The sequence below is a fragment of the Suncus etruscus genome, chromosome 2, assembly GCF_024139225.1.
Source record: "Suncus etruscus isolate mSunEtr1 chromosome 2, mSunEtr1.pri.cur, whole genome shotgun sequence".
In the NCBI taxonomy this organism is placed as follows: Eukaryota; Metazoa; Chordata; class Mammalia; order Eulipotyphla; family Soricidae; genus Suncus; species Suncus etruscus.
The window spans coordinates 24,975,341-25,000,719 of record NC_064849.1 but is presented as its reverse complement, the minus strand read 5'-3'; the positions used below and the strand labels follow the sequence as shown (position 1 = coordinate 25,000,719).

At 35.1% G+C, this 25,379-nt stretch overlaps 1 protein-coding gene across 1 annotated transcript in view; it reads left to right on the top strand.

Moving 5' to 3' along the window:
• The window catches only part of NYAP2 (neuronal tyrosine-phosphorylated phosphoinositide-3-kinase adaptor 2), a 282,724-nt gene that overhangs the window by 218,449 nt on the left and 38,896 nt on the right, over positions 1-25,379 (top strand). Inside the window, 1 exon segment of the mRNA XM_049768157.1 lies at positions 18,056-18,159. Within this exon segment, the coding sequence (XP_049624114.1) occupies positions 18,056-18,159 (104 nt within the window).

The window sequence follows — 25,379 nt, the reverse complement described above, 5'->3', positions numbered from 1 at the left end:
CCTTTGAGATATTTGGCCATATCCTGTTGCGAGGTTCTGCTTACTATTTCCACACTCTAGCATTTAATTTTTGCTTTTTGAATCTGAGTAGTAAACGCATCATACTATTCTCATTTGAAGAGTCTTTGGAGAGTTATGCAAGTCGTATCCCCATTGGTCACACTTTTATTTCTCTATGGAAAACTGTGACGACTACTGTTAGCATTTGTGTTCACCAGAGAAATAGTTTTGTTTGTATTTCTCCTGATACTGGTGATATGGCTTTGAAAAACCACCGGGAAAAGAGAATACAGAGTAAGTTAACTATTTGAAATCACCGAAGAGTGTTTTTACAGAACTTGAATGTAAATAACAAATATAAAATCCAGAAGGCTAATTGTAAAAAGATGGAAGGTAATCATTCTTGCTTTCCCAGGCAAAAAGCTAGGCCTCAGAAAGAAAATTTGCAAAAGAAATAATCATTGTGAATTTTGCTGTCCCTAGCTGAACACTCTACTCTTGCTTTGCAGTGGTTACCAAAAAAAAAAAAAAAAATGCTAGAAATTTTGAAATGTGTGAGTGCAGTGAGTTTCTGTCTCAGTAGGTAAAAGATAAAAAGTGAGCATGTCTCCCTCAGTGGAAAACCATGTGAGAGAGACTTTAAGAATCTAAGGAGAATGTCCTGGAAAGGTTGCTTGGATAACTTATTTCCAGCTTTGAAGGTTCAAATCTGGGTCCTCAATGACCATAGACTGGAAAGCTTCTTGATATATAATTCTCAGGCCCCTGAAGTGTGATTCCAAAGGGCCTGGTCAAGCCAGGATGAGAATCCTAGAGTTGTTTTTTGCTTGTGCTGGAAAAGTAAGGACTTTGCAGTTATAGATTGGCCCCTTTGAAAAGAGAGGCAGAACTAACAGGAGCTATCCGCGTTAGACATGAGAATCATATGAGGCCTTCAGGTACCACCATAAAGCTTCAAGATAGGCAAACTCACCTCTCTTACCTGCTGTAGTTAGAATATGAGGCCAGTTCATGTCTGTGCCCCCCATTTCCATTTCACTGTCCTAGAGAGTCTTCCACTTCCTCCTATTTCTGTCCCCATAGTAATGGAGGACACTAAGAGAGATCCAAATCTGGAGATGCATCATCTGTCCTGTGTGCTGGGGGACAGCCTAAGTGGACTGGAAGAGATATTGCTCACTTCTACTTATATACTGATCACGCCATTTACACTCTTTTTGTCTTGGAGAAATGGGAATGATTGCAAATATCAAATATAAATGAAAAGTCCTGTGTCTGGGTCTATGGTTTCCCCAAGTAGAAAGAAGAATTATGTTTGCCAGGTAGATATAAATTGGTTTTTATGGGTAAAAATATTATATTATTTTTCTGATAACTTCTAAAGCACCCACCTTCAAATTTTCCATTAAACATGCCTATAAAAAGAATATCCTAGGGTTTTCTAGGAATGACTGAAGATTTATATTAGAACTGAATTATGAACTTTAAATTAATAGTTTTGTATGTTATTAACTATTTGAAATAATTTTATATATAAGCTTTCTTGCTATAGATTTGCTCTTTCGTTTAATTTTCTCCAAAAAATGTACATCTGTGTGACGGTTATTTTATATTTTTATTTTTTTGTTCTTTTGGGGTCACATCTGGAGGTGCTCAGGGATTATTCCTGGCTCTGTGCTCAGAAATAACTCCTGCTAGGCTCAGGAAACCATATGGGATGCAGAGGATCAAACTCAGGTTGGTCCCAGGTTGGCTGTATACATTCAAGCATCCTACCCACTGTGCTATTGCTCCAGCCCCCAATGATGGTGTTATAATTAGGTGACATGAATGACAAAACAGTGACTCAGGAAATAACATAAATTGCACAGATTCCTTGTGGGCATAGTAGTAGATTCAAAGCACAAATTTTGATGCTTTGAATAGTTCTGTTTCCATGAGTTTATTTAGTTAATCTATTAATCAGACATTCATTCTCTCACTCTTTCTTGCTCCTCCTCACTCTCTGTCAAATATAAAGTTATTATGATTTGAGTATGGATCATGTGGAAAGAGATTGCTGCTCTTGTTTGTCTCTTTGTGATATCAAGATTGAACCCAGGATTTATGCATATTCTTGACTTTTTGCCACATCCCTGCCTGGGAGATTGCTATTAATCACCAGGTTATAAATTTAATTATAATCTATGATGAAAACCACCAAGAAAAATGACACTGGGGTTCCTGGTAAGTGTGTAATGGCATTCTTGTGCTTAGGAACTGACATCTGCGTGAATTAAGGGAAAGAACAATCAAGAGACAAGGCTATGGTGGCACTGTGGTGAAGTAGGGAGGATGCAAGTCACCATGTAACAGAGTTGCTGTAAGGAAAAGAAAGCCAAGAGCTTTACATGGGCAGCTGGCTACATCCTGCTCTAGGCTTGCATAAAAGTGACAGAAAGTTCTTCATGGAGCTTAAACTGCCAAGATCTTTAGCTCAAGGATCACATTTCCAGTCAGGTAAAGAGATCATGTAAAGATCAGGTAAAGAAATGCTGAAGATCAATGTGTTTACCCAAATAGTTTTGCCCATAATCCAGTAAAGATTTTTTCTAACATTTGTCTAGACCAGAACATTTATCTGCCTCTTTAACAAAGAGATGTTTAGAACAAGATGATTTATTTATTCTAAAAATAATAATAATAATAAAAAAAAAACCTTGAGCACATGAGGACTATGCCATGGGTTTTTCTCCTCCAAACAATGATTTTGGTGAGACTGTATTTATCCCTTTATTTTATTTTATTTTATTTTTTTGTTTTGAGCCATACCCGGTGACACTCAGGGGTTACTTCTGGCTATGCGCTCAGAAATCGCTCCTAGATTGGGTGACCATATGAGACGCAGAGAAATAGAACCATGGTCCGTCCTAGGTTAGTGCATGCAAGGCAAATGCTCTACCGCTTGTGCCACTACTCCAGCCCCTACATGTGACACTTTTTAAAGAAGGGTAGTCACTAGGGAAGGAGACTTTTGGGGTAGGACTGGTCTTATCTGCTTGGTTGGATTTAGAAATGAGGACATCAAGGCCTGGAGAGAGGCAGGGACTATTTTTATTCAGAAAAATCCTCATTTCACCCACCCAAGAGAACAAGAGTAAGATACTCTAGGGGGTAGAAACTTTTTCAAAGAAGTGCACTTTTGTCTCTGATGAAACTACAGCAAAGGGCTTTCTGACCACTGATATGTAACCCAGAATGCTAGGCATGATTCTCCAGTTATGTATAAGATCATTGTTCCACCCATTTATATACTGACTACATTTATTTATTTATTTATTTATAAATTGATTGGTCACACTTACAGGAGCCAAAAAATTGATAATATTGTTTAATGCACATACATACACCATAAAAGCACACATTAAGCCTCGTGAATTTTTTTAAGCAAATGCCAGTAACATATTATTGTGTCCTATGTACATATATATTGTTTAAGCTTGAAAATATATACAGTCTTAGACTTGATTTCTCTAAGCACATGCATAGACCTTGAGCTGTGTCCTTCTTAAAATACCTTGAAATCTCCTGAGAGAAAACACAGCTTGATAATAATTTGTTCTCATAGAAAAACATAGTGTTTCCAAAACTCTTTGATGACATCAGGGAAAAAGAATCCAGCAGGCATAAACAATTTAGATTCCTTCACTGGAAATCCACTGGAATTTCCTCTCTGGAAACCCTCACTTTGACTCTATTTGGGAGTCATGACATAAACTGGCTTGAGGAGTTTTAACTCCAAGACAAGCTGTGTGCCATTTACAGGAGGGAATACTGCCCCACCCTTATCCTCTGTCCCAGTAGCTGACCTCTCATTGACAGAAGTTTGCTTTCTTTGGAAAGACCTTGAGCCTATGATGTACTAATTCTAACCACAGAGTATTTATTTTCCCTGTCTATGAAAAGCCATAGTCAGTAGTAGAAATAAGAAGGTTCTGTTTAACTTATGCTGGGTCCTTATAGATGCTAATTCTAGAAACTATATAAGCCGACTTGAATGTAAATCATATTTGTGTTGCCATCTACTGTCCAAAATAGGTACTGCAGTTTCTTCTGGACTACAATTAATGAAAAGTTCGATCATTATAAATTGTTGCATTTTTTGTCTTTTGCTAGAAAAAATCTTTAAAAAGTGAAAAAATGGATGAATTTACTAATATTAAGTATTAAACAACTCTCTCACTTTCTCTCTTTAAATTTTTGTTTACACTGGTGGTGAGAGATTGATGCCTGAAACTATTGTTTTCAGTATTACAGGTTACAATATCAAAATTAAACTTGAAAGAAATAAAAATAACTCAATAAAAGATGGTTTAAATAACTCATTCATTAAGTACTACTCGAGTTGTTAGCTGTAATGATTATTACATTATTTGGTAGACATAAAGGGGAGAGATAATAAACATGATCCTATTCACAAAAATTTTTCAGATAAGTAAAGAAAGATAGGGAAGAAGTGTGTGTTAGGAAAAGTGTCGTGACTTGATTGAAGTTCTACAATATATTGCTTGAATGGAAAAAATATTGATTCTATTGCTGTATGTCAGGGAACACTATAAATAAAACTGATTATGGAAACTGGACCAGACATACTATTGTCAGGAGCAATTTATACATTATTAGATGACACAGAAGACCTGAAACATCTTATTAGGCTTTTACAATACAATATCTAATGTTTCTTGAGGTTTTTCTTCATGCTGCTCACGCTGGCACACTACTTCTGGGGCATTTCTACAGAGATATTTCCAGGGCAGCATTTCACAGTGGTGATTTCCCCCAAACCCTTATAATTTTCAAATTTTTCCCAGGTTTCTATATATCAGTGTCATATTTTCTTTCATTTTGTCTTTTCTTTTTTAAATACTCAACAGGAAAATTAATTAAATAAAAATTGACTTTTAGCAAAGAGAATTTGGGGTAGGCTGAGAGTCTTTATATACAAAATGATAGTTAAATACCATATTTTTCCGGCGTATAAGACGACTCCCCAATGTTAGACTTCCTCTCCGAATCTGGCCAATCTGAGCAGGCTTTTTACAGTGTAGCTTTGAGTACAGAGCATTTTATAATTTGCATGCATAAAAAGCCTGCTTGGATTGGCTGAGTTAGACAGGTGGTCTGAGTAGCCTTGTAGTGATTGGTGCAGGATCGAGTTGAAAAATTCGTTTCATGGCAATATCCAGATGATTTTCATTTAGTGCCATATCAAAAACGTTTTTTGGGATATACTCGGCTTATAAGATGACCCCCGATTTTCGGTTGACTTTTTTTCATTTCAAAAGTCGTTTATATGCCGGAAAATATGATACTTAAACCTTTGACTATGTTAGGTTCTTAAAATGATTAAGAATTTCAAAGAACTGAACGAAAGAAAAGGTACAGTGGTAGATAATTGCACTGTATGTGATTGACCCAGTTTCAGCACCCAGTATACTCTATGGTCTGTGCCCTGAGTTCAGAGCCAAATGTAAGCCTGACCACTGCATCACTGGATGTAATGCAAAAACAATAAAAAAGAAAATTTTGAAGTACTAATGCTATCAAATCAACAGTTAAATCAACAGTTAAATTAAAAAACAATGCATGATTATAAAAGGTTAATAAGAAGTTATATATTGACATAAATGCAATTTTCCCTTACATAGAATTTACTTTCCAAATTATTACAGCTCCTAAACTAATAGGCATTGGTTTAAATTTTCTGAATCCCTTTAAAGTCTAGTTCATTAGGACAGACTCACAAAACTGCTTTGAAATTATTGTCCATGTTCAGATCTATATTTGTAAAGAGAAAACTATTTTACTATCCTTTTATGTTATTATTATAATCTTAACTACCTTTAGGAAACTCAAGAAATAGCAGGTTAGCAAAGGTTAGTTACATATAAATAAATATATAATGCCCTGTTTCATTAAAATTTGTTGGTCCCTCTTGTAGTTTAAATGCATTTTTTACTCATGCATGATTTATGATACCTGCTTTTAGAAATATCAGTTCACTAAATCACACCAATCTTTTCTACTGATATATTTTGTTATAAAAATCAACACAGCACCTTCCTTGATGCCACCTTTGATCTCACAAGAAATGTATTTAAGGAAGAGGTTAATGCCCAGCTATATAATGGTAGACACAAGCTCTTCACATTTTCATTTGACTTGAAATCTCAGATTGGTCATTGTTAATGAGTACCTTTAATTATATTTTTCAAAGCTCATTTAATTCATTCTGTATGAAAATAACTGCCAAATACCCAAGTTAATGATAGTAACCATACAAAGTGTACCATTTTAAGTGGCTAGGATCACAGGTTATTTATTCTGCATTGGTTTTGGATTTTCATTTCATTTGCCAATAGGTGGAAAAAAGAGAATAGCAAATTACTATAATATTTTGATAATAAAAATGATTATAATTTCATAACTGTTCCTTCTCTGAAGGGCCTTAGACCATGCTTGAAGTTCTGCTGTAGAATGAGCCATGTGGTCATTATTGCAGGTCAGTTTGAAATTTCCAATCATTCAAACATACTGTTTATTTTTTAGTTTAGGTCTATAAGAAACGCTAGCTCAAATTAGTAGTTTAAGAATAATAACCATTGATTGGAACATTCCAGAAGGACTCTTCAATATAAGAAGATACTTAAACTTTCAACAAACCACAGATTTATGACACTAAGAAGAAATATCATCACTATTATATCTAATTTTGAATTTTATTAGAAATAGAAGCTATTAAAATGGATGACATGCATGCACATTTTAAGCCTGGTTAGTTTCATATTTTCTTATCTAGAAACTAAGTGTTACTTTTTTTTAAAGGACAATATTTTTGTCATATATTCTTTCTGAATAGCTGGTGATAAGTTTTGTTTCTTTTATTAATTTTGATCTTGTCTTTTTATTAATTTTGATTTTAATTCAACAGCTTAAAATTTCCCCAAATTTTGTTCAATACTGATACAAAATCAAAAAATATTAAGTTTATGTCTTGGCACAAAACTTGTTTGCTAGTTTGATTTGAAAGACAAACATGGAGTTTACATTACTTGTTAAATACATGAAATTGGTTGCTTTATACAAATATACTTATTTTAAGTGTAAAGTAAGGTATTTTTCAATGTCTAGATATGCTTTTTTACATCCAACTAAAATAATGAAGATCCTAAGGGTGTTTTCAAATTATTTATTATCATAAAAGGAGCTGTCAGAGCAAATAGACCATTAATGCCATCGTCTATGGCTTGTTGCCATGTAAGAGAGCAGCCATGCATCTCAGCATTAAGAGCATCCCCTCACAGTCACAGCATGATTTATGTCCTCTGGACACAATAAAGTGAAAGGCAAGCTAAGTCCAACTCTTTAGATTTTCAAAAGTAATTCAGTGGAGATTCCTGTACTATCGCATAGTTTGAATCTCTTTCTTTACCCTACAATGGGTCTGATAATGCCCTACTTTGATCACTAGTTATTTTTGTTGTTTTTGTTTTGGGGGGTGCCACATCCTGCGGCGCTCAGAAATCATCTATGGCTCCGAGAAACATATGGGATTCTGGGGATCAAATCCGGGTCCGTCCTCGGTCAGCCACGTGCAAGGCAAACACCCTACCACTGTGCTACCATACCATCACCTCATTTTTCTTTCAGCTTTAGGGTTTCAACAGAGTTCCTGCATTCTTAGAAGAGATAAGAATGTCTCCTATATTAAGAACTCGACTATCTCACTTTCACCCTTTCAGATAACGTTAGAACCTTGGTTTATAAGTATAGAACATGGCAAGTCATTTGAAACTAGTTTCAATGATTTCTAAGGAGAAACAGAGTATTTTCCTCCATAGGAAGCTGAAGTAAATAAAAGAAGAGCTACTATTCATGAGCTCTACTTTGTGCTTCCTGTTTATTTCCCCCCCCCAACACACACACACACACACACACACATACACACACACTGGTCATAGATGATCACAAAAATGACCAGATTTTCTTTTCTTCTTCAGCACCAAGGCCATATACTGAGACCTCAACCTACTAGAAGATCTATTAAATACTTAATATTAAAATAATTGGTATTGGAAAGATAGATAAAATGTTTGGAGTCCATGCTTGTTACATACAAGAGCCCTGACATCAATTCCCAGCACCACATAATTCCCTAAACACTTAACTGGAAGAAACAACCTACTAATCTAGGCTTAGCCCAAAACCAAAACATGAAAATGGGGATTGGTGAAAGAAAAATAATAGTAATAATAATATAACAATAATAGTAATGATAATAATGTCAAATAAAAATTAATGACTATTTAAATCAATTGAAGTGTGTCATTTGTTCAATGTGATATACTCAGCATTTTTTAAAATTATATTTAAAATTAACATCTATAGGGACCCAAGAGATACCATAGCAGTAGGGTGTTTGCCTTGCATGCTGTTGACCTAGGAAGGACATGGGTTCAATCCCTGGCATCCCATATGATCCCCTGAGCCAGTAAGGAGTGATTTCTGAGCACAGAGCCAGGAATAACCACTGAGTGCTGACAGGTGTGGCCCAAATATATATATATATATGATATATTATGTATATGTATATATATGCCCACCAGAAATAACATCTATATTTAAAAAATTTTTTTTGTGGTTTTTGGGCCTCACCTGATGATGCTAAGGGGTTACTTCTTGCTATGCTCTCAGAAATAGCTTCTGGCTTAGGGGACCATATGGGACGCCGGGGGGATCAAAGAGTGGTTTGTCCTAGGTCAGTGAGTGCAAGGCAAAGGCCCAACCACTTTCATTACTACTCCAGTCCCTAAAATAAAAATGTAATTGTATCATCATGGGATACAGTTTTTACTCCAGAAAAGATTCCTGAGTGTTGTGATTAATGAAGAAATCACTGTCCATCAAGAATCCATTAAATACTTCTCTGTTAGAAATACAAATGGCCAAAGACACATAAAAAATGCTCCACATCACTAATCATCAGGGATATGCAAATCAAAACAACTATGAGGTACCACCTCACACCCCAGAGATTGGCACACATCACAAAGTATGAGAATAAGCAGTGTTGGCAGGGATGTGGAGAGAAAGGAACTCTTATCCACTACTGGTGGGAATGCCGTCTAGTTCAACCTTTATGGAAAACGATATGGAGATTCCTCCAAAAACTGGAAATCGAGCTCCCATACGACCCAGCTAGGAATATACACTAGGAACACAAAAATACAATACAAAAACCCCTTCCTTACACCTATATTCATTGCAGCACTATTTACCATAGCAAGACTCTGGAAAGAGCCAAGATACCCTTCAACAGATGAATGGCTAAAGAAACTGTGGTATATATACACAATGGAATATTATGCAGCTGTCAGAAGAGATGAAGTCATGAAATTTTCCTGTACATGGATGTACATGGAATCTATTATGCTGAGTGAAATAAGTCAGAGAGAGAGAGAGAGAGAGAGAGCGAGAGAGAGAGAGAGATGCAGAATGGTCTTACTCATCTATGGGTTTTAAGAAAAATGAAAGACATTCTTGCAATAACAACTTTTAGACACGAAAGGAAAAAACTGGAAGTAACAGCTCACCTCATGAAGCTCACCACAAACAGGGATGAGTTTAGTTAGAGAAATAACTACGTTTTGAACTATCCTAATAATGAGAATGTAGGAGGGAAATAGAAAGCCTGTCTAGAGTACAGGCGGGGGTTGGGTGGGGAGGAGGGAGATTTGGGACATTGGTGATGGGAATATTGCACTGGTGATGGGTGGTGTTCTTTACATGACTGAAACCCAAACACAATCATGTACGTAATAAAGATGTTTAAATAAAAAATCGTTCTCTGTTCATGTTTTCAAATTAAAATAAAAAATAATTATTTAAATTACATGCGTGAAATAGTCCTCTAAAGTTTAACATAGAAGCATCTTATGTTTTTGCTTAGAGATTATAAAATGTTGAGAATCCACAAAGATTTATAAAGCAATCTTGAAAAAACTGCTCTGGCACCAGTTTATCTCAAATATATGTATTTTCTTTTTCGGAAAAGACTTTTCCAGAGATAAATCTCTTTTCTATGAGCATGCATTGGAGTTTTAAAAATGCATCTCTGGGATATCCCTGCAGCCTTGAGTCATTGATTAGAAACTTCCAGAAGCTTGAAAGACTTGGGGAAATCATAGCTTCTGCTAGTATAGAAAAGCATTGTGTATTGGAGAAAAAATGAGATAGAGAAAAGATAAGTCTCCTCAGAATTTGACTGATTTCATTTCTTTGATGCGAGATGAAAGTACTTCCTTGATAAAAAAAAAATGGCACTAATCTCTTATTACTGTGTAGATAGAGAGATTCAGAAAAGTCATTTGTATTTGCTTTCCAAAGGCTTAGAAAAGTCACTACTCACAGTAATAGCAGTGGATGCTTTGGAGATTATCCTGTAACAATACCAAGGAACATAATCCTGAACAAAAATTTATTTCTTCTTAAAGGGAAGATGAAAAATGAGGGATGACTATCTTCAAACAAAATTAAACAAAATAGTGAAGGCTGTTTCTCATGAGGAAAGAAAGTCTGCTAAATAATAGTCTAATGGGTACTTAATATATTTCCATGTAGCATATACCTTGGAATATTGACCAATTAACAAAGGAAGAGTTTTAATTTGAGAAGAGGATAAATAGGCATTATCTAATTCATAACTGATCTCTTCATGTTATTCTATGGGGGAGATTTTATTTTAGATCTATTTTGAGGTCTATGAAAATTGCTTTAGACTATCAGAATCCTTTGTAATTTTATAGTAGCAAGTTCAGGATGAAAATATCTTGTTTTAACAAACATGATTTCTCTCTCCCTTTGGTACAAAGCAGAGTACACTGCCAGAGGGAAGTGACCTGGATAACTTAACTTTGTGTCACAGTTGTAGAAGAGCAACTTCTAAGAAGTTCATTGACAATTCAAATCTTCTCTGAGATTTGCACTAAATCTCTTGACAAATTTTTTTCGGTCAAATGAACCTCAATCCAATATCATAAGAATTGTTTTTAACTAACCTCGTCCCACAAATATCAGAATTGATCTCAACTGTATTTAAATTCAGAATTATATAGAATTTAAGAAAGAAACAAAGTACAATGCAGAAAAATAAAAATGCAATGAAAAAAGTCTCAAAGTTTACATACATGCTTTATCATCATATGGATATCATATGTGTATGTGTTTATGTGTGTGTGTGTGCTTTGAAGATTGTGTATGCTTTTATACAGCTGTTTATGTGCACAGGGTAAACCATTGCACTAATGTTAGCCTGTGTTTTAGTGCATTCATAGTGAATTATGGTCATGACTGCAGGCAGCCGGCAGAAGTAGAATTATAAGCAGATGATCCCTTTTAACACCAAACCATGTTGGGGTGGAAAGTTGGTGAACTGACTGACTTTAGAAATAACCCACAGGAGAAATGCTTTGTACTGTGTATAGCCTTGGAAATAGGCAGTTAATTATTGATTTGGGGGACTAAAAGCACTGGAAGTACAGAATCCTGATATAGACCAATGTTTAATGCTGGTTAAACAAGGCATTTTTTGAATGATGATAAAGTTGTGAATTTTCTTAGATTTTGAGAAGGTTCAGTTTGTGCCTTAGAGATATTACTGTCTATATTTGAAAGAAACTGATTAAATCAGAATCTTACTAAAAGTCCAGCAGGGGAAATTAACCCGTCAGTACATCAGGTAATATGAAAGGCCTTTGATATTGTCACTTATGAAATATTCTCTTCAACATAAACTGTAAAGGAATCCTACAGGAAAGAACTATTATTTGTCATAATTTTCTAGAAATAATATTGAATTTTCTAACTCCACATAGACTAAAAATGTTATCAGATGAATAAGTTATAAGAAAACATTGATTCATTATAAAAACATTTCAGCTAGAATTCTGAGGGATGTTTTATCTATAATTTTATAAAATAAGAGATGATTCCCTAAGGGTTAAAAGGATTTATACCTCCAGCAAAGTTAGGTTAATTTACAGTTACAATTATAATTTATAGATGTTATCAGATTACACACATATTTTAGCTCTTATCAAGAGTGTGAGGGCAGAGATAAATTTTACAATCTCCTTCCCCAAAATAAAAAATTTCTGGTCACCAAACCTCTTGAAAATTGATCCTAGAAAGTTACCAACAATTGAATGAGGATTATTTCTTTAGCAAACAGAGGAGCCTGAACTTTAAGTACAGGTCTTCAAATATATTCTGCTCTTATATTACTTGTCCCTTTTTACAAGTGACATTGACCTTTTTTAGCTGATTTTTGAGTGTTAGTGAAAGAAAAAATTAGATTCTCTGAACACCTGCTATGTGGTTCCTACAAACACATGCTCAAAGTCACAGTAAGCAATACACACACTTTCTAAGAACTACAGTTGCTCCAAAGAGAATCAAGATGCTTTGTAATAGAAGTGCATGCTGTGAAGTAGATTTCAGAGAATGGGTATGAAGTCAGTTGAAGAACATCCAGGAATGGAAAAACTGTGAGGGGATGGCTAGAAGCAAAATAAAATGCAGAGATCAGAGAACAGAGTTGTAGATGTTGGGGTAAGTGGGGTTCAGTGGAAAATAGAGTGGATCTGATCAGGTGAGCCAGTTCATAAGGCACTCTTGAAAATCACTAATTTAAAGATGGTATCATTTTAAATATGGAATAATTAAGAACATTTTAACAAAGTAGTAAATTAAATATAATGCTGACAATTTGGTATGGCATTGGGTCCAAATTAGTTTTGAGCAAAAAGGATTTTGGAGAGTTTATAAATCTGTGTGCATTATATATGTATACAGACATATGTGTATAAGAATTAATATATATCAGATTAAATACATGTACAACTAGTTGTTAAATGGCAAGATTACTATAGTTTAATTAATATATATAAAAGCTATTGTTGAAAATAAAGAAAATTACCAAAATTACCAAGCCAAATTTATCTGGGTCTTATTTTGATTTGGAAAGTTACAAGGTTTGGAGCCCTGAGACTAGGGAAATGGAAACAGTATTTGTGCTTTAAAAGGTTCTAAGATTCAGTAAAACAAGGATGTGATTGTTCGTTGTTTTATAAACAATCATCACAAGGGATCCAAGGTTCTTAGTAAAACAATGCACTGATTTCATTCAACAGACAATGAGATTGCCTAGCATCCAGAAGTCACTGAAAACCCAATTTCATATCCCACAAGGGCTGGAAAGAAGAAGTCAGAGCAGTAGGCAACCCCATTGTAACTCAAGAGGTAAAACAATTACACAGGAAGTCACAAATGATAATTTCAGATGGAGAAAGTGCTTATGGAAAATATATACAAAGAGGAAATATATAAAAAATAAATATCTGGAGTAATTACATGGAAAGAGAAAAATAGTTGCTAGAGGCCAAAGTTCAAGTTCATAAATATAGAAGAAACAAATTAAGGCAGGATGTTTGCAGATATATATCTCTATCTATCTATCTATCTATCTATCTATCTATCTATCTATCTATCTATCTATCTATCTATCTATCTATCTATCAACAGATAAATATAAAAAGATATGCATATAAATAAATATAGAGATATATGTCTGCAAACTGATATATATATATTCTGATACATGAATCTATTATCATATTTTCAAGACCTATTTTTAGTGGTCCCTAGAAAATGATACATTTTCTCTCTTTTTTAAAATAATGATTTTTTATTTAAGCACCATTTTTATAAACATGTTCATAGTTCAGTTTTAGCCATAGCATGCACGTCCCCCTTCACCAGTGCAAAATTTTTGCCTCCAATGCCCCTCCATTCCCTCCTCCCCCATCCGCTGCCTTTCTTCGAGGCAAGCGTTATATTTTTATCTTACATTGTTATGGTAGTTGTTTGTGCAATTTTTTTAACTGCACTTACCACTCCGTGGTAAGCTTCATATCATAGTCTGGTCCTTCCAGCCCTCATCTCTATTCTCTCTGGGTATTATTTTTTCTTTTGTTTATTTATTTTATTGTATTGTCTTTTTATTTTTTTTAATCCTACAGATGAGTGAGACTATTCTGTGTTTATCTCTCTTGCTCTGACTTATTTCACTTAGCATAATAGTCTCTATATCCATCTATGTAAAGGCAAATTTTGCAACTTCGTTTTTTCACAACAACTGTGTAGAATTTCATTATGTAGATGTACCAGTTTCTTTAGCCACTCATTTGTATTTGGGCATCTGAGTAATTTTCAGATTTTGGTTATTATAAATAGCACTGCTATGAACATAGGAGTGCAGAAGGCATTGTTGTATTGTGTGGTTGTTTTGTTTTGTTTTTTGGTCCTAGGGTATATCCCTATGAGTGGCGTTGATGGATCATATGGGAGCTCAATGTCCAATGTTTTGAGGAATATCCATACTGTTTTCCAGAAAGGCTGCATTAGTCAGTATTCCCACCAACTTGAATGAGAATTCTCTCTCCCTAAATCCACATCAGCAGTACTTGTTCTTGTTCACTGTGATGTGTGCCAATCTCAGTAGCATGAGATAATATCTCTTTGTTTTTATTTGTATCTCCCTGATTATTATATGGAACATTTTTTTCATAAAATGTCTGTTCATTTTTCCCCATTTTTAATGGGGTTAGATTTTTTTCTTGTTAAGTTTTATTAGTTCCTTGTATATCTTAGATATTAGAGCTTTATCTGATGGATATTGGGTGAATAATTTCTCCCATTCGTGGGTGACCTTATAACCCTGGTTGCTCTTTCATTTGAAGTGCAGAAGCTTCTCATTTTAATGTAATTCCATTTGTTTATCTCTGCTTCCACTTGTTTAGAATATGGTGTTTCCTCCTTTAAAATGCCTTTAGCTTCAATGTATTGGAGTATTTTGCCTACTTTTTCATATATATATATATATATATATATATATATATATACCTTATACCTTCAGGTTTGATATAAAGTTCTTTAATCCATTTTCACCGACTTTTGTGCATGGGTGGTCTTTGTGTACTAGACACCATTTTCTTTGATGTGCAGAAGCATTAGAAAGAGGTCTAAGTTGAGTTTTTTTGCATGTGGCTGACCAGTTGGCTCAGTCCCACTTGTTGAAGAGACTTTCCTTCCTCCATTTTGTGTTTCTTGCCCCTTATGAAAGATTAGTTGATTGTATGTCTGGGGATCATTCTCTGGATAATTAAGTCTATTCTATTGATCTGAGTGTCTGTCTTTATCCCAGTACCATGGTGTTTGAATGATCATTGCTTTGTAGCACAATTTGAAGTTGGGGAAAGTTATGCCTCCCATCTTTTTTCCCCCAAGTGTTGTTTTAGCTACTCTGAGGTGTTTATTGTTCCAAATGAATGTTGCAGGATGTTTGACCCACTTCTTTAAAAAAAAGTATGGGTATCGTATGGGTATCCTTAGAGGGACTGCATTAAATCTGTATAATGCTTTGTTGTAGTATTGTCATTTTAATGATGTTAATCTTCCCAATCCATGAACTTAGTATATGTCTCCAATTTCTTGTCCTCTTTTATTTTTTAATTTTAATTTTAATTTTTTTGGTATTTTGGTTTTTCGGCCACACCTAGCGGTGCTCAGGGGTTACTCCTAGATATCTGCTCAGAAATAGCTCCTGGCATGCATGGGGGACCATATGGGATGCTGGGATTTGAACCAACCACCTTTGGTCCTGGATCAGCTGTTTGCAAGGCAAACACCACTGTGTTATCACTCTGGCCCCTCTTTTATTTCTTAAGGAAATGTTTTATAATTTTTTTTGTATTGGTCCTTCACTTCTTTAGTTCACTTCACTTCCAAGGTATTTGAATTTCTGTGACACTATTGTGAATATTATTTTTTAATGTCTATTTCTTCTCTATCATTATTTCTGTATAAGCAGGGCATTGATTTTTGTGTGTTAATTTTGTAGCCTGCCACTTTGCTAGAGAGAAGCTTTTGGCTCTTGATACATTTAAAGGAAATAATTATAATATGATGCTGTGAGTAGTGGCTGCAATTTGTAAAGAACAAGTGAGTTTGGTGAGATACATGTAAAATTCTGGGTGTGATGCTCTAAGATGATTTTATTTTGTGTATTTTTTGTGGGTGCTAGTAGAAGAACTCTATGGTAATTAATGTCTGAGAGCCAGTGAGTGGAGGCTGAAATGTGTGACACTGTTAGGTTTTCTTGTGAAGTATGCATACATAGAGAAGAGAGTACTAAGGTGGTATTCCTACAAATATGTGCAGAAATCTTCCTTCACCCATTAGTAAGCAGCTCTGTGACCCCAGTTAACTCCTTGATCACTGTGTGATCTAAGACCACTTGAAGATTGCTGTTTAATTAGTTTAATATTTAAGTCCAATTGAAAGAGAAAGGCTCTTAGAAAAGCTCTCATCTAATTGTCAAACAAAAATTAACCTGATGAAATCAGGTTTCTAATTAGTAAATTGGAAACATTTGTAGTTATTTCTATAGCTTTAAAAAAAAGCATCTGTAAGCTAACAGTAAAGAAATAGCAGAAGCCAGCTTCTACTACGTGTTTAAAAAGTAACAGCTATAGGGCCTGGAGCAGTGGCACAATGGTAGGGTGTTTGCCTTGCACGCTCTAATCTAGGATGGACTGCAGTTCAATCCCCTGGCATCCCATATGGTCCCCCAAGCCAGGATCGATTTGTGAGCTCAGAGCCAGGAGTAACCTCTGAGCATCACCGGATATGGCCCAAAAACCAAACCAAAAAAAAAAAAAAACAATAAAAACAAAACAAAAAAACCGTAACAGCTATAATAAGTATTTGCATCCAGCTATAAATGACATTTTTCATTTTATAACCTGATTTTATTTTATGTTTATTAAATATCCTCACATTTGTTTGAAAAGCAATATCCTCATTATACCACAAAATCTATGATTTTTTTTTTTCCAAAGGGAATTTTTTTCAATCCCAAATCTTAATCTTGGAAGCATGCTGTCAATTGCCTGGGTGGCTCATCTTGTTCCTTGGAACTGTAATCTATGGAAATGCTTTTTAATTTTGAAAAACTAGAATTACTATGAAATATTGCATTCTTATATGATAATTAGAAAATGTAAAAAAGAATAAGATGAATAGCATTAATGATGCATTGAAAACAGGCTGAAAGTTTATAAAAGCATAAATGTTATGATTTAGGAGAGTAAAAGAGCTAAAGGAATGGAATACTGTGCAAAGGTTGAGCAAATATCTTGCTTTTCTTGAGTGAGGCTCTGAGTCTCATCTTTCTTCCCATCTAGACCCTGTTTGCAGAAAATAGTAACAGTAACACTAACAGCAGCAACGACTGAGAAAAAGGAATAAAATCTTTGGAGAGGGTAGAAAAATAATTCCTAGACATAAGAGGCCTCTGAATACCAAACACCAATTCCCCCATAAGACTCATGTTCACTTGCTTTCTACCCTAACGAAAGCTGTTTCTCCAATAATACCTCTGTAGAATTAAGTCCTAATAAAGATTCCTTGTGCAAAGGAGCAAGATCCGTGCTTCGTTGTGTGTCTCTTAAGACCCAGAAGGAGATCTTGAGGAAGGCTCCTTTTAGTGTCAAGCTTTTTTTTTTTTTAATAATAATATCTTTGTTTAAGTAGCATGATTACAAACATGTTTTTAGTTGGGTTTCAGTTATAAAAAAGAACACCCCTCTTCACCAGTGCAACCTTCCTACCACCAATGCCCCCATCTCCATAAGCCAATGGCAAATATTATACTCAATGGAGATAAACTAAAAGTCTTTCCTCCAAAATCTGGTACAAGACAAGGCTACTCCCTATCACCATTCCTATTTAACACAGTGTCTAGCTTTAAGAAATTATTTTAGAACCTATAGGCTCCCAACAACTGGTACCTTTGGTGTGTGGAAGGAATCTGCAGCCAAACGCTAGGGCTTCTGACCATGTTTTCATCCCTGAACACATTGCCTAGCTAATCCTTTGTCTTTCCCCTTGTTCACAGAACCGAAAGTAAGCTGCAAGTTAGGCCGGTCTGCATCCACTTCCGGTGTGCCTCCTCCATCTGTCACTCCTCTCAGGCAAGCCAGTGACCTGCCACAGAGCCAGGTACCATCATCGTTAGCCAATCGTGATTGACTTCCTGTGATGCAACATGCCAAATGCTTCCCTCCTCTGTCTGTTCTGTGTGACCATAGACAACTTTTGCATTTGCTTTTAGTTTTCTATGTGTGTATGATGAGGGCAAAGTGGCAAGTTGTGGCCGTCTGTGTGTTCATCCAAAAAGAATAGTCTTTCTTCTCTGTGATTGCTGAAACTTTCTTTGCTGTTTGTTACCAAATCATGTTTGTCTCTGGTTTCCATCATTCTGTAACATAAATGTAGTAAACTTGTACTCTATGTATTGACTTAGTGGTTATTTTGAACAATTTTCTCTCTCCTCCATGTTTTGTGTACCTTTATATTGTCTCTGAAAATTTATCAACATTTGATAAATTTATCTACCTTGGTTTTTTGTAGATTTCTTTTTTAAATGTTTTGTCCACTACACTTGCACAGATGTTGTCAATGAATTTGTACATAATTTTTAGCTTTTCTCTTATTATATTGTAATATTTGTAGCATTTTATTTTTTTTATTTCACTTGGAGCATGATTGTAAAAAATCTGTGAATATCAATGTCCCTATAAATAGTCATATACCAACTCATTTGGATTGAACATGGCAGCTAGTCTTCTTTATTTGGCCATAAAGAGTAATTGACCAAACAAATAATATATATTTACCTCAAACTATAGATTAAGAAAGAAATCTTTAAATAAATAACTTTTCTGTCTTATATCAACAATATCAGAAATGTTCTCAGAAAGATGTTAGTATTCGTGCATGGTAAATGATCCCTATAACTTCTTAAAGAAAAAAATCATAAAATAAAAGTAAAATTTTAAATATGATTTATTCCTTAACAGTAAAATATGTTGCCCTGATATTCATTTGGGTGCATGGTTGTATATGAGAGGAATACTATATAAAAATGTACTACCTATAACTAGCCCAATAGTAATTCAATACTGTCTTAATTGAGGAAGAGTAATTGTTGTTGCTAAGTATTATGAGTGTTAATATGATAATGTCATCCTGAAATGTTTTCTCTACTCTTCCTAGTTTTATTATTTGCATTCATAAGACATCTGAAAGTGATGATATGTCCACGGGAACTATCCATTGATGATTTGCAAATTATATCTGTGATCAGTCATTGAATATATCAAGCTACTTTTGAGGACAGAACTTGGCATAGTTGTTTTTCCTAATGGGACACATTCCTTTAAGAATTCTTTATTTGGATGAAATATTTGCAGGATTTGATTTACCATTATATATGAGATCTCCAACCAGAAATAGAGAGATCCCAGGTGTCATTTAAATTTGCTTGTGTCTTAAGTTAAAAATGTTAAAAAACAAACAAACATGATAGCGAAATGTATTCATCACAAACACTTTATGCGTATAAAGACAGAGCAATAGTACAATAATTGGCTAATAGATAAATGACGATCAACTTCATCAAAATAAGCTGCCAATTGTTGAATAAAACTATTGTAAAAATATTGCATTTCTCAGGCATATGAAGTATAAAAACTTGGTTGCAGGAAGAAAAGAATTTTAGTGCACTGGCATAGGGTTGCGTGAACACAATCAACATGTCAAGTATAGATGGTTTGCTAGTTTGTTACTTTCACTCTGTTGCATTGAGGTTTTATGAACTTTGTTTTCATATTTTTCTAAATATCTTTAGATCTGCTTTATCCTAAGCACCTTTGAGCTTTCAATAAAAACACTTTTCTAGAAAAAAAATTCCAGAATCCATACAAGATACCATTTTAGTGCTTTTGCATTCTCAGTCTCTACTCAACATTACTCATTATTCCTCATAGAAGAACAATGTGAGAAAGACCCTTATGTTGCTAGTCTTATTACTAAAGATACGTATTCTGTAAAGAACACAGGTAATGATGGTACCAAGGGTAAGACTCCCCCCAAATCTGTTGGTTCTAACAGGGGGATTTGGTCATTGTAGCTCAAAAGAAATTAGCACTATATTTCTATGACAATCCAAAATCAATAGGTACTAACGAGCCCTCTTCCTATCTGATTCCTATACTCTTAACTTAGAGGTATTTTGTTTGTTTGTTTGATTTAATTCAAACCTTTACCACTCGTCTTTGGCTTAAGAACCTCAGCCACTGGAAACTATCTTTTAATATGATAATTCACAGAAAAAACCTGTGGTTTGTCTATTCTGAATTATTTCTAGTTATCCTAGATTTGGGAAGTGGCTCAGGGGTAAGAAAGAGTTAATTGGGATTTCCATTCGATGTATACATTTTTAAAATGATAAATAATTCAAAATTTTAAATATTTAGATCCTATGTTTAGAAATCCAAAACTCACCCTCGAAGGTTTTAACTCTTTTGTGAATCTGTGGTCGGTAGACAGCTTTATATGGGTATCACAAAGATTGTAGATAGTAGTCCATTGGCACTGGTGGTATATGAAGTTCTATGTATATATTTGTCTGCTTAAATTTGTGATCTTGGCTGCAAAGATCTTGCAAAGATCATACAATGACATGATTTCTAGGATGATAAAATCCTCATCGGTGGGAACTTCAATATAACAAAAGAAAGAAGTTCAAGGAACAAGTACATGTTCTGAAGCATATAGTGATATCTGTGCAACACATCCTACTCTAAAAATCACAGGGATGCAAACCAATTTTGTTTCTTTCTTAACTCACTTCAGAACAAAGAGATTGGACGTGGGGAAGTTACAATGTTTTAGAATTTTATTACAATGCAATTACATACTTTGGCATTTGTAAGAATGGACATCTCTTAAAATTTGTTTCAATTGCTGTTCTTAGAATTAAAAAATAAGTCTTTTCTCATAGTTCTAGAATCAAAGTGTATGTGTTGTATAATTTCTTTTTTTTTTTTTTTTTTTTTTGGTTTTTGGGTCACACCTGGCAGAAATTGCTCCTGGCAGGCACAGGGGACCATATGGGGCGCCGGGATTCGAACCGATGACCTCCTGCATGAAAGGCAAACGCCTTACCTCCATGCTATCTCTCCGGCCCCATTTGTATAATTTCTTAAATGTGAAATGCATGACCTCTTTTCCCGCTCCTGGAATAAAGCAGAAGACTGTGAAATCAGAAGAAAGAGGATTGAGCAGGTGATGTTCGTGTAATGGCTCCATCTCTTGCTATGAATAAGCCAACCTCTTGAGTGATATCCATTCCAGGAGAATGAGGCCATCTATGATCTTACTGCAGTGGGTGGTGGATCAGCAATGATGCATGGGCCTAGAAACAAACCATGCGAATTCTAGGAATGGGACAACTAATGCCTCCAAACAGAAGTGGCAGCTCTACTAGGAATTCTTCCCAAAAGATGTTTGCCATCATTTGTCTGGGAAGAACAGAGTTCCATCCTTCACTGCATTCACACACACATATGCAAGCACTGATTCACAATATATTCATACAGGTATACTCTTGCAATAAACTTGCAATAGCCACTCAAACATGGACACAGGTGCTCATACTCCAAATATCCTTTTACAAACATACAAAAATATACTACACTCACACATGCACAACTCACATTCTCACAATATAACAACATATCCAGTCATGTTCACAAAACACTTATGAACACACACAGTGCCCATTCACATACTTTCACAAAACCTGTGAATACTTACATCCATCCACTCATACTATACTTACCCTCATGCCTGCTCTCAGGCATACTCGCACACTCCTGTATTGATGCACACCATTCACATATAAAGAAAAGTAACAACAATTCCTCAGGTGAAATGAGGAGATCATGTAGTCCTCTGTGTTCAGTCTTGAATTGAAACTTCACCTTATTCTTTGGCTTGTTTATCATTCTAAACAAATTAGTTCTCATGATCCTAGATTTGGAAAGGAGGGTAGAAAAAAACTTTTCTAATTTTCTTCAGATATATGCATGTCCAATGTTTGACAGACTTTTAGAAATTTATAGCTGGTGATTAAAAATACAAAACTTGCTCTATAACTGTCATCTCTTGTTCTGTGGATCTGCATGCCTGAGATGTACCCTTGGAACTCATGATGGTTCATCCAGGCTAGTCCCTTCTGGGTACTTACAAGCTGTTATCCAGGCCAACAAGCCAGTTCCTTTTAAGTTGCCCTTTCAGGATTCTTTCTCAAATATTTATTACTTTTGATAGCAGCTCTTTGGACTAGCTCCAAGCTCCTAGAAACTTCCCTTCAGCTTGATGACCCTGCTGCGCTATAATGAGAGCCTGCCTGGCTGCCTGTGGAGCTAAATGGATTGTCATCTCCTAAGGGCACCCATAGTGGGTCTGTTTGCCAGTCTGGCCAGCTCTCAAAAGAATTAATATATGTGTAAAGGGGTTGATGGCTGACATTTCCAGAATGTTTCTGGACCAGTTCAGAAGTCAAAATTTTTCTCAAAAACTTCCATGGAAATGAGGCAAGAGCAATAGCACAGTTGCCTTGCATATGACCAACCTGGGTTAGGTCCCAAGCCTGCTAGGAATGATTTCTGATCACAGAGTCAGGAATAGCCCCAAATCACTGCTGGGTGTGCCCCCTAAACAAAACAAAACAAACAAACAAAGCACACACACAAATGATAAATCATCAAAGAGAGCTACCTGGCTGAGTGAATACTTTGTACATTGAATGTATTAAAACTCACTGCTGAGGTGTATATGATATTTTATCCATATGGCAATGGCCTCCCTCTAATACATAGCATGGTTTTCTTTGTTTTGTTTTTGTTTTTGTTTTGGGGCCGCACCTGGAGATGCTCAGGGTTATTCCTGGCTATGCCTCAGAAATCGCTCCCCACTTGGGGGACCATATGAGATGCTGAAGGATTGAACTGCAATCCCTCCTCGGTTAGTGCATGCAATGCAAACCTCCTACCACTTGCGCCACTGCTCCCGCCCCATCATGACCTTCTAAATCTCTCTTTTGATAAGTATATTTCTCTAGACTCTAGAAAATATATCACATATTCTAATATTGTACCTGTTGTCTCTTGGTTCTCTTTAAGTTCCTCTGAGGGCATAGTGTCTGGGTAGATAGATCCATGATGAAGTACTTGCCTGGCATGTGTGAGGTCCTGGATTTGATGCCATATACCACAACAAACACAATATAAATGTCTCTCTGTTGGGAAAAGAGGGTTTAACTTTTTATTTGTACCACAGCCATACATTGCTTTGTCTAAAATTTGAGAAGACTGCTTTCCCAAGTTCTGTGTGAGTTCCATATTTTCATGGAACATTCCTAATAGGCTGGAATTTTGCACAGAAAACTTAGTAGGAACTGGCAAGCATGAGGAGAGTCCTAAAACAAGAGTGTATGAATAAGTGAGCACTCAGATGATCACTAGAAAGGAATTAATTTCAATCAATTACTGTCCACCTTTAACTTGGAGCATATCATATTCAAGGCTATATTCTAGCTTATATTCACAGGCAATACTTCGGGTCAAATAATGAATTAAATCACAAGTCCATTTAAAGTGTAAAGAACTTTTACTATCTTTTCCTCTCTGAAATTTCAGCATTACCACTGTAATATTCATCTTCTTCTTCTTCATCTTCTTCTTCTTCTTCTTCTTCTTCTTCTTCTTCTTCTTCTTCTTCTTCTTCTTCTTCTTCTTCTTCTTCTTCTTCTTCTTCTTCTTCTTCTTCTTCTTTTCCAACACTCTTTACTTCATCCACATCCTATGTCCTGTCTCATCCTCTGTCACTTGGACTATGAGGCTTTTTCATTGGATCAAGGAAAATGCATTTTTTAAAAAGTTTTCTACCTAGAAGCTAAGGACTTTTTCTGGTAAATAAAATGAAGACATTAAAAAAATGGGGAATGGAGGTACAGGATCACACAATTTCTCTGATTTGTGTCTTTTTCTATTTTCTCCACTTTTGTACAAGTATTGAGCAAACATTATTTTTGAGAACCTATGGTGTCCCAGTTATTTTGAGAAAATTGGAGCAGAGAAAATTTTCTATGCGAAAGTTTTATCTTTCAGTGCTAATTTGAGGGCATACTCAGCATTACATAGGACAATATCAAGGGAAGAAATCAGATGCAATATATAGCTGAATGGAAAACTCTGGTTTATTTTAAATAATTTATTTATTATTTATACACCATGGTTGCAAACATATTCATAGTTGGGTTTCAGTCATAAAAATAACCACCCTTACATAACAGATGATATATTAACTCCAAGGTGTGGCCCAAAAACCAAGAAGAGAATGATTTCTGCAAAGCAATATTTGCTGAAAATGGTTCAATGATCTAGGCTTATGAAATGTGAAATATCTTTTTAGGTAGTTCTTTTTTTATAGATAATAATATCAGGAATAATATCAGTTCTATATTTGCTGTGGCCCAATTGCAGTAAAGGAATGCAAGAGTAAAACAAAGAAACAATAGTATGTCATATGAACTCTCTTTAGTCCTATGTAATTAGTTTAGAAATGGGCCTAAGAGATCACTCATTGGGCTGCTTGTGCTCTTTGCCCAGAGGAGTCCTGGGATTAATCCCTAGCACTGTATAGTTCACTAAACTCCATCAGGAGTGAATTCCAAGTACCAAACCACAAGTATCACCTTGGTCTAGATGTGATTGGTAAATAAAAATGTTAGGAAATAATACTGAGCGAGCCTTCCAATATTTTATATTTAAAGAAGAAAGGAGATTCTGTTATTGACTTTAACTAGCAGCCAAGTTTGGTAATATATGTAATTAAAAATGTTGACATGATTTAATTTCCACTTTGAGACAAAGAATTCAGATGGCAGTAAGATTGTTTTTCCTAAGTGACTCACAGTTTATTCTCAGAAATATGAATCTTGTGCTTATTACATTGCATGTTTTTTAAGTGGCCGAATATGTTGGATTATTTTCTTCACTGGTCTTTGAATACTTCACTATTGAGTGGAAACAAATAAAACCTATCTATCCTTTTACATTTATTCCAGTTCCTTTCCCCTTCCAACAATAGCTTTGCCATTTATTTCCTTGGAGTTGATATATCATCTGTTATATAAGAAGGTGTTGAAGTCAGAGAGATAGTTCAATGAATTGAATACACAAGAGGCTCAACTTTGAATCTCTGGCACTGCATAGTAACCCAAGCACCTTTAAGAGTGATAAACTATCACAGTAATATCTGAGCACCACAATTATAGAACTAAATCACCAATACCTCATTCTGCCAAAATA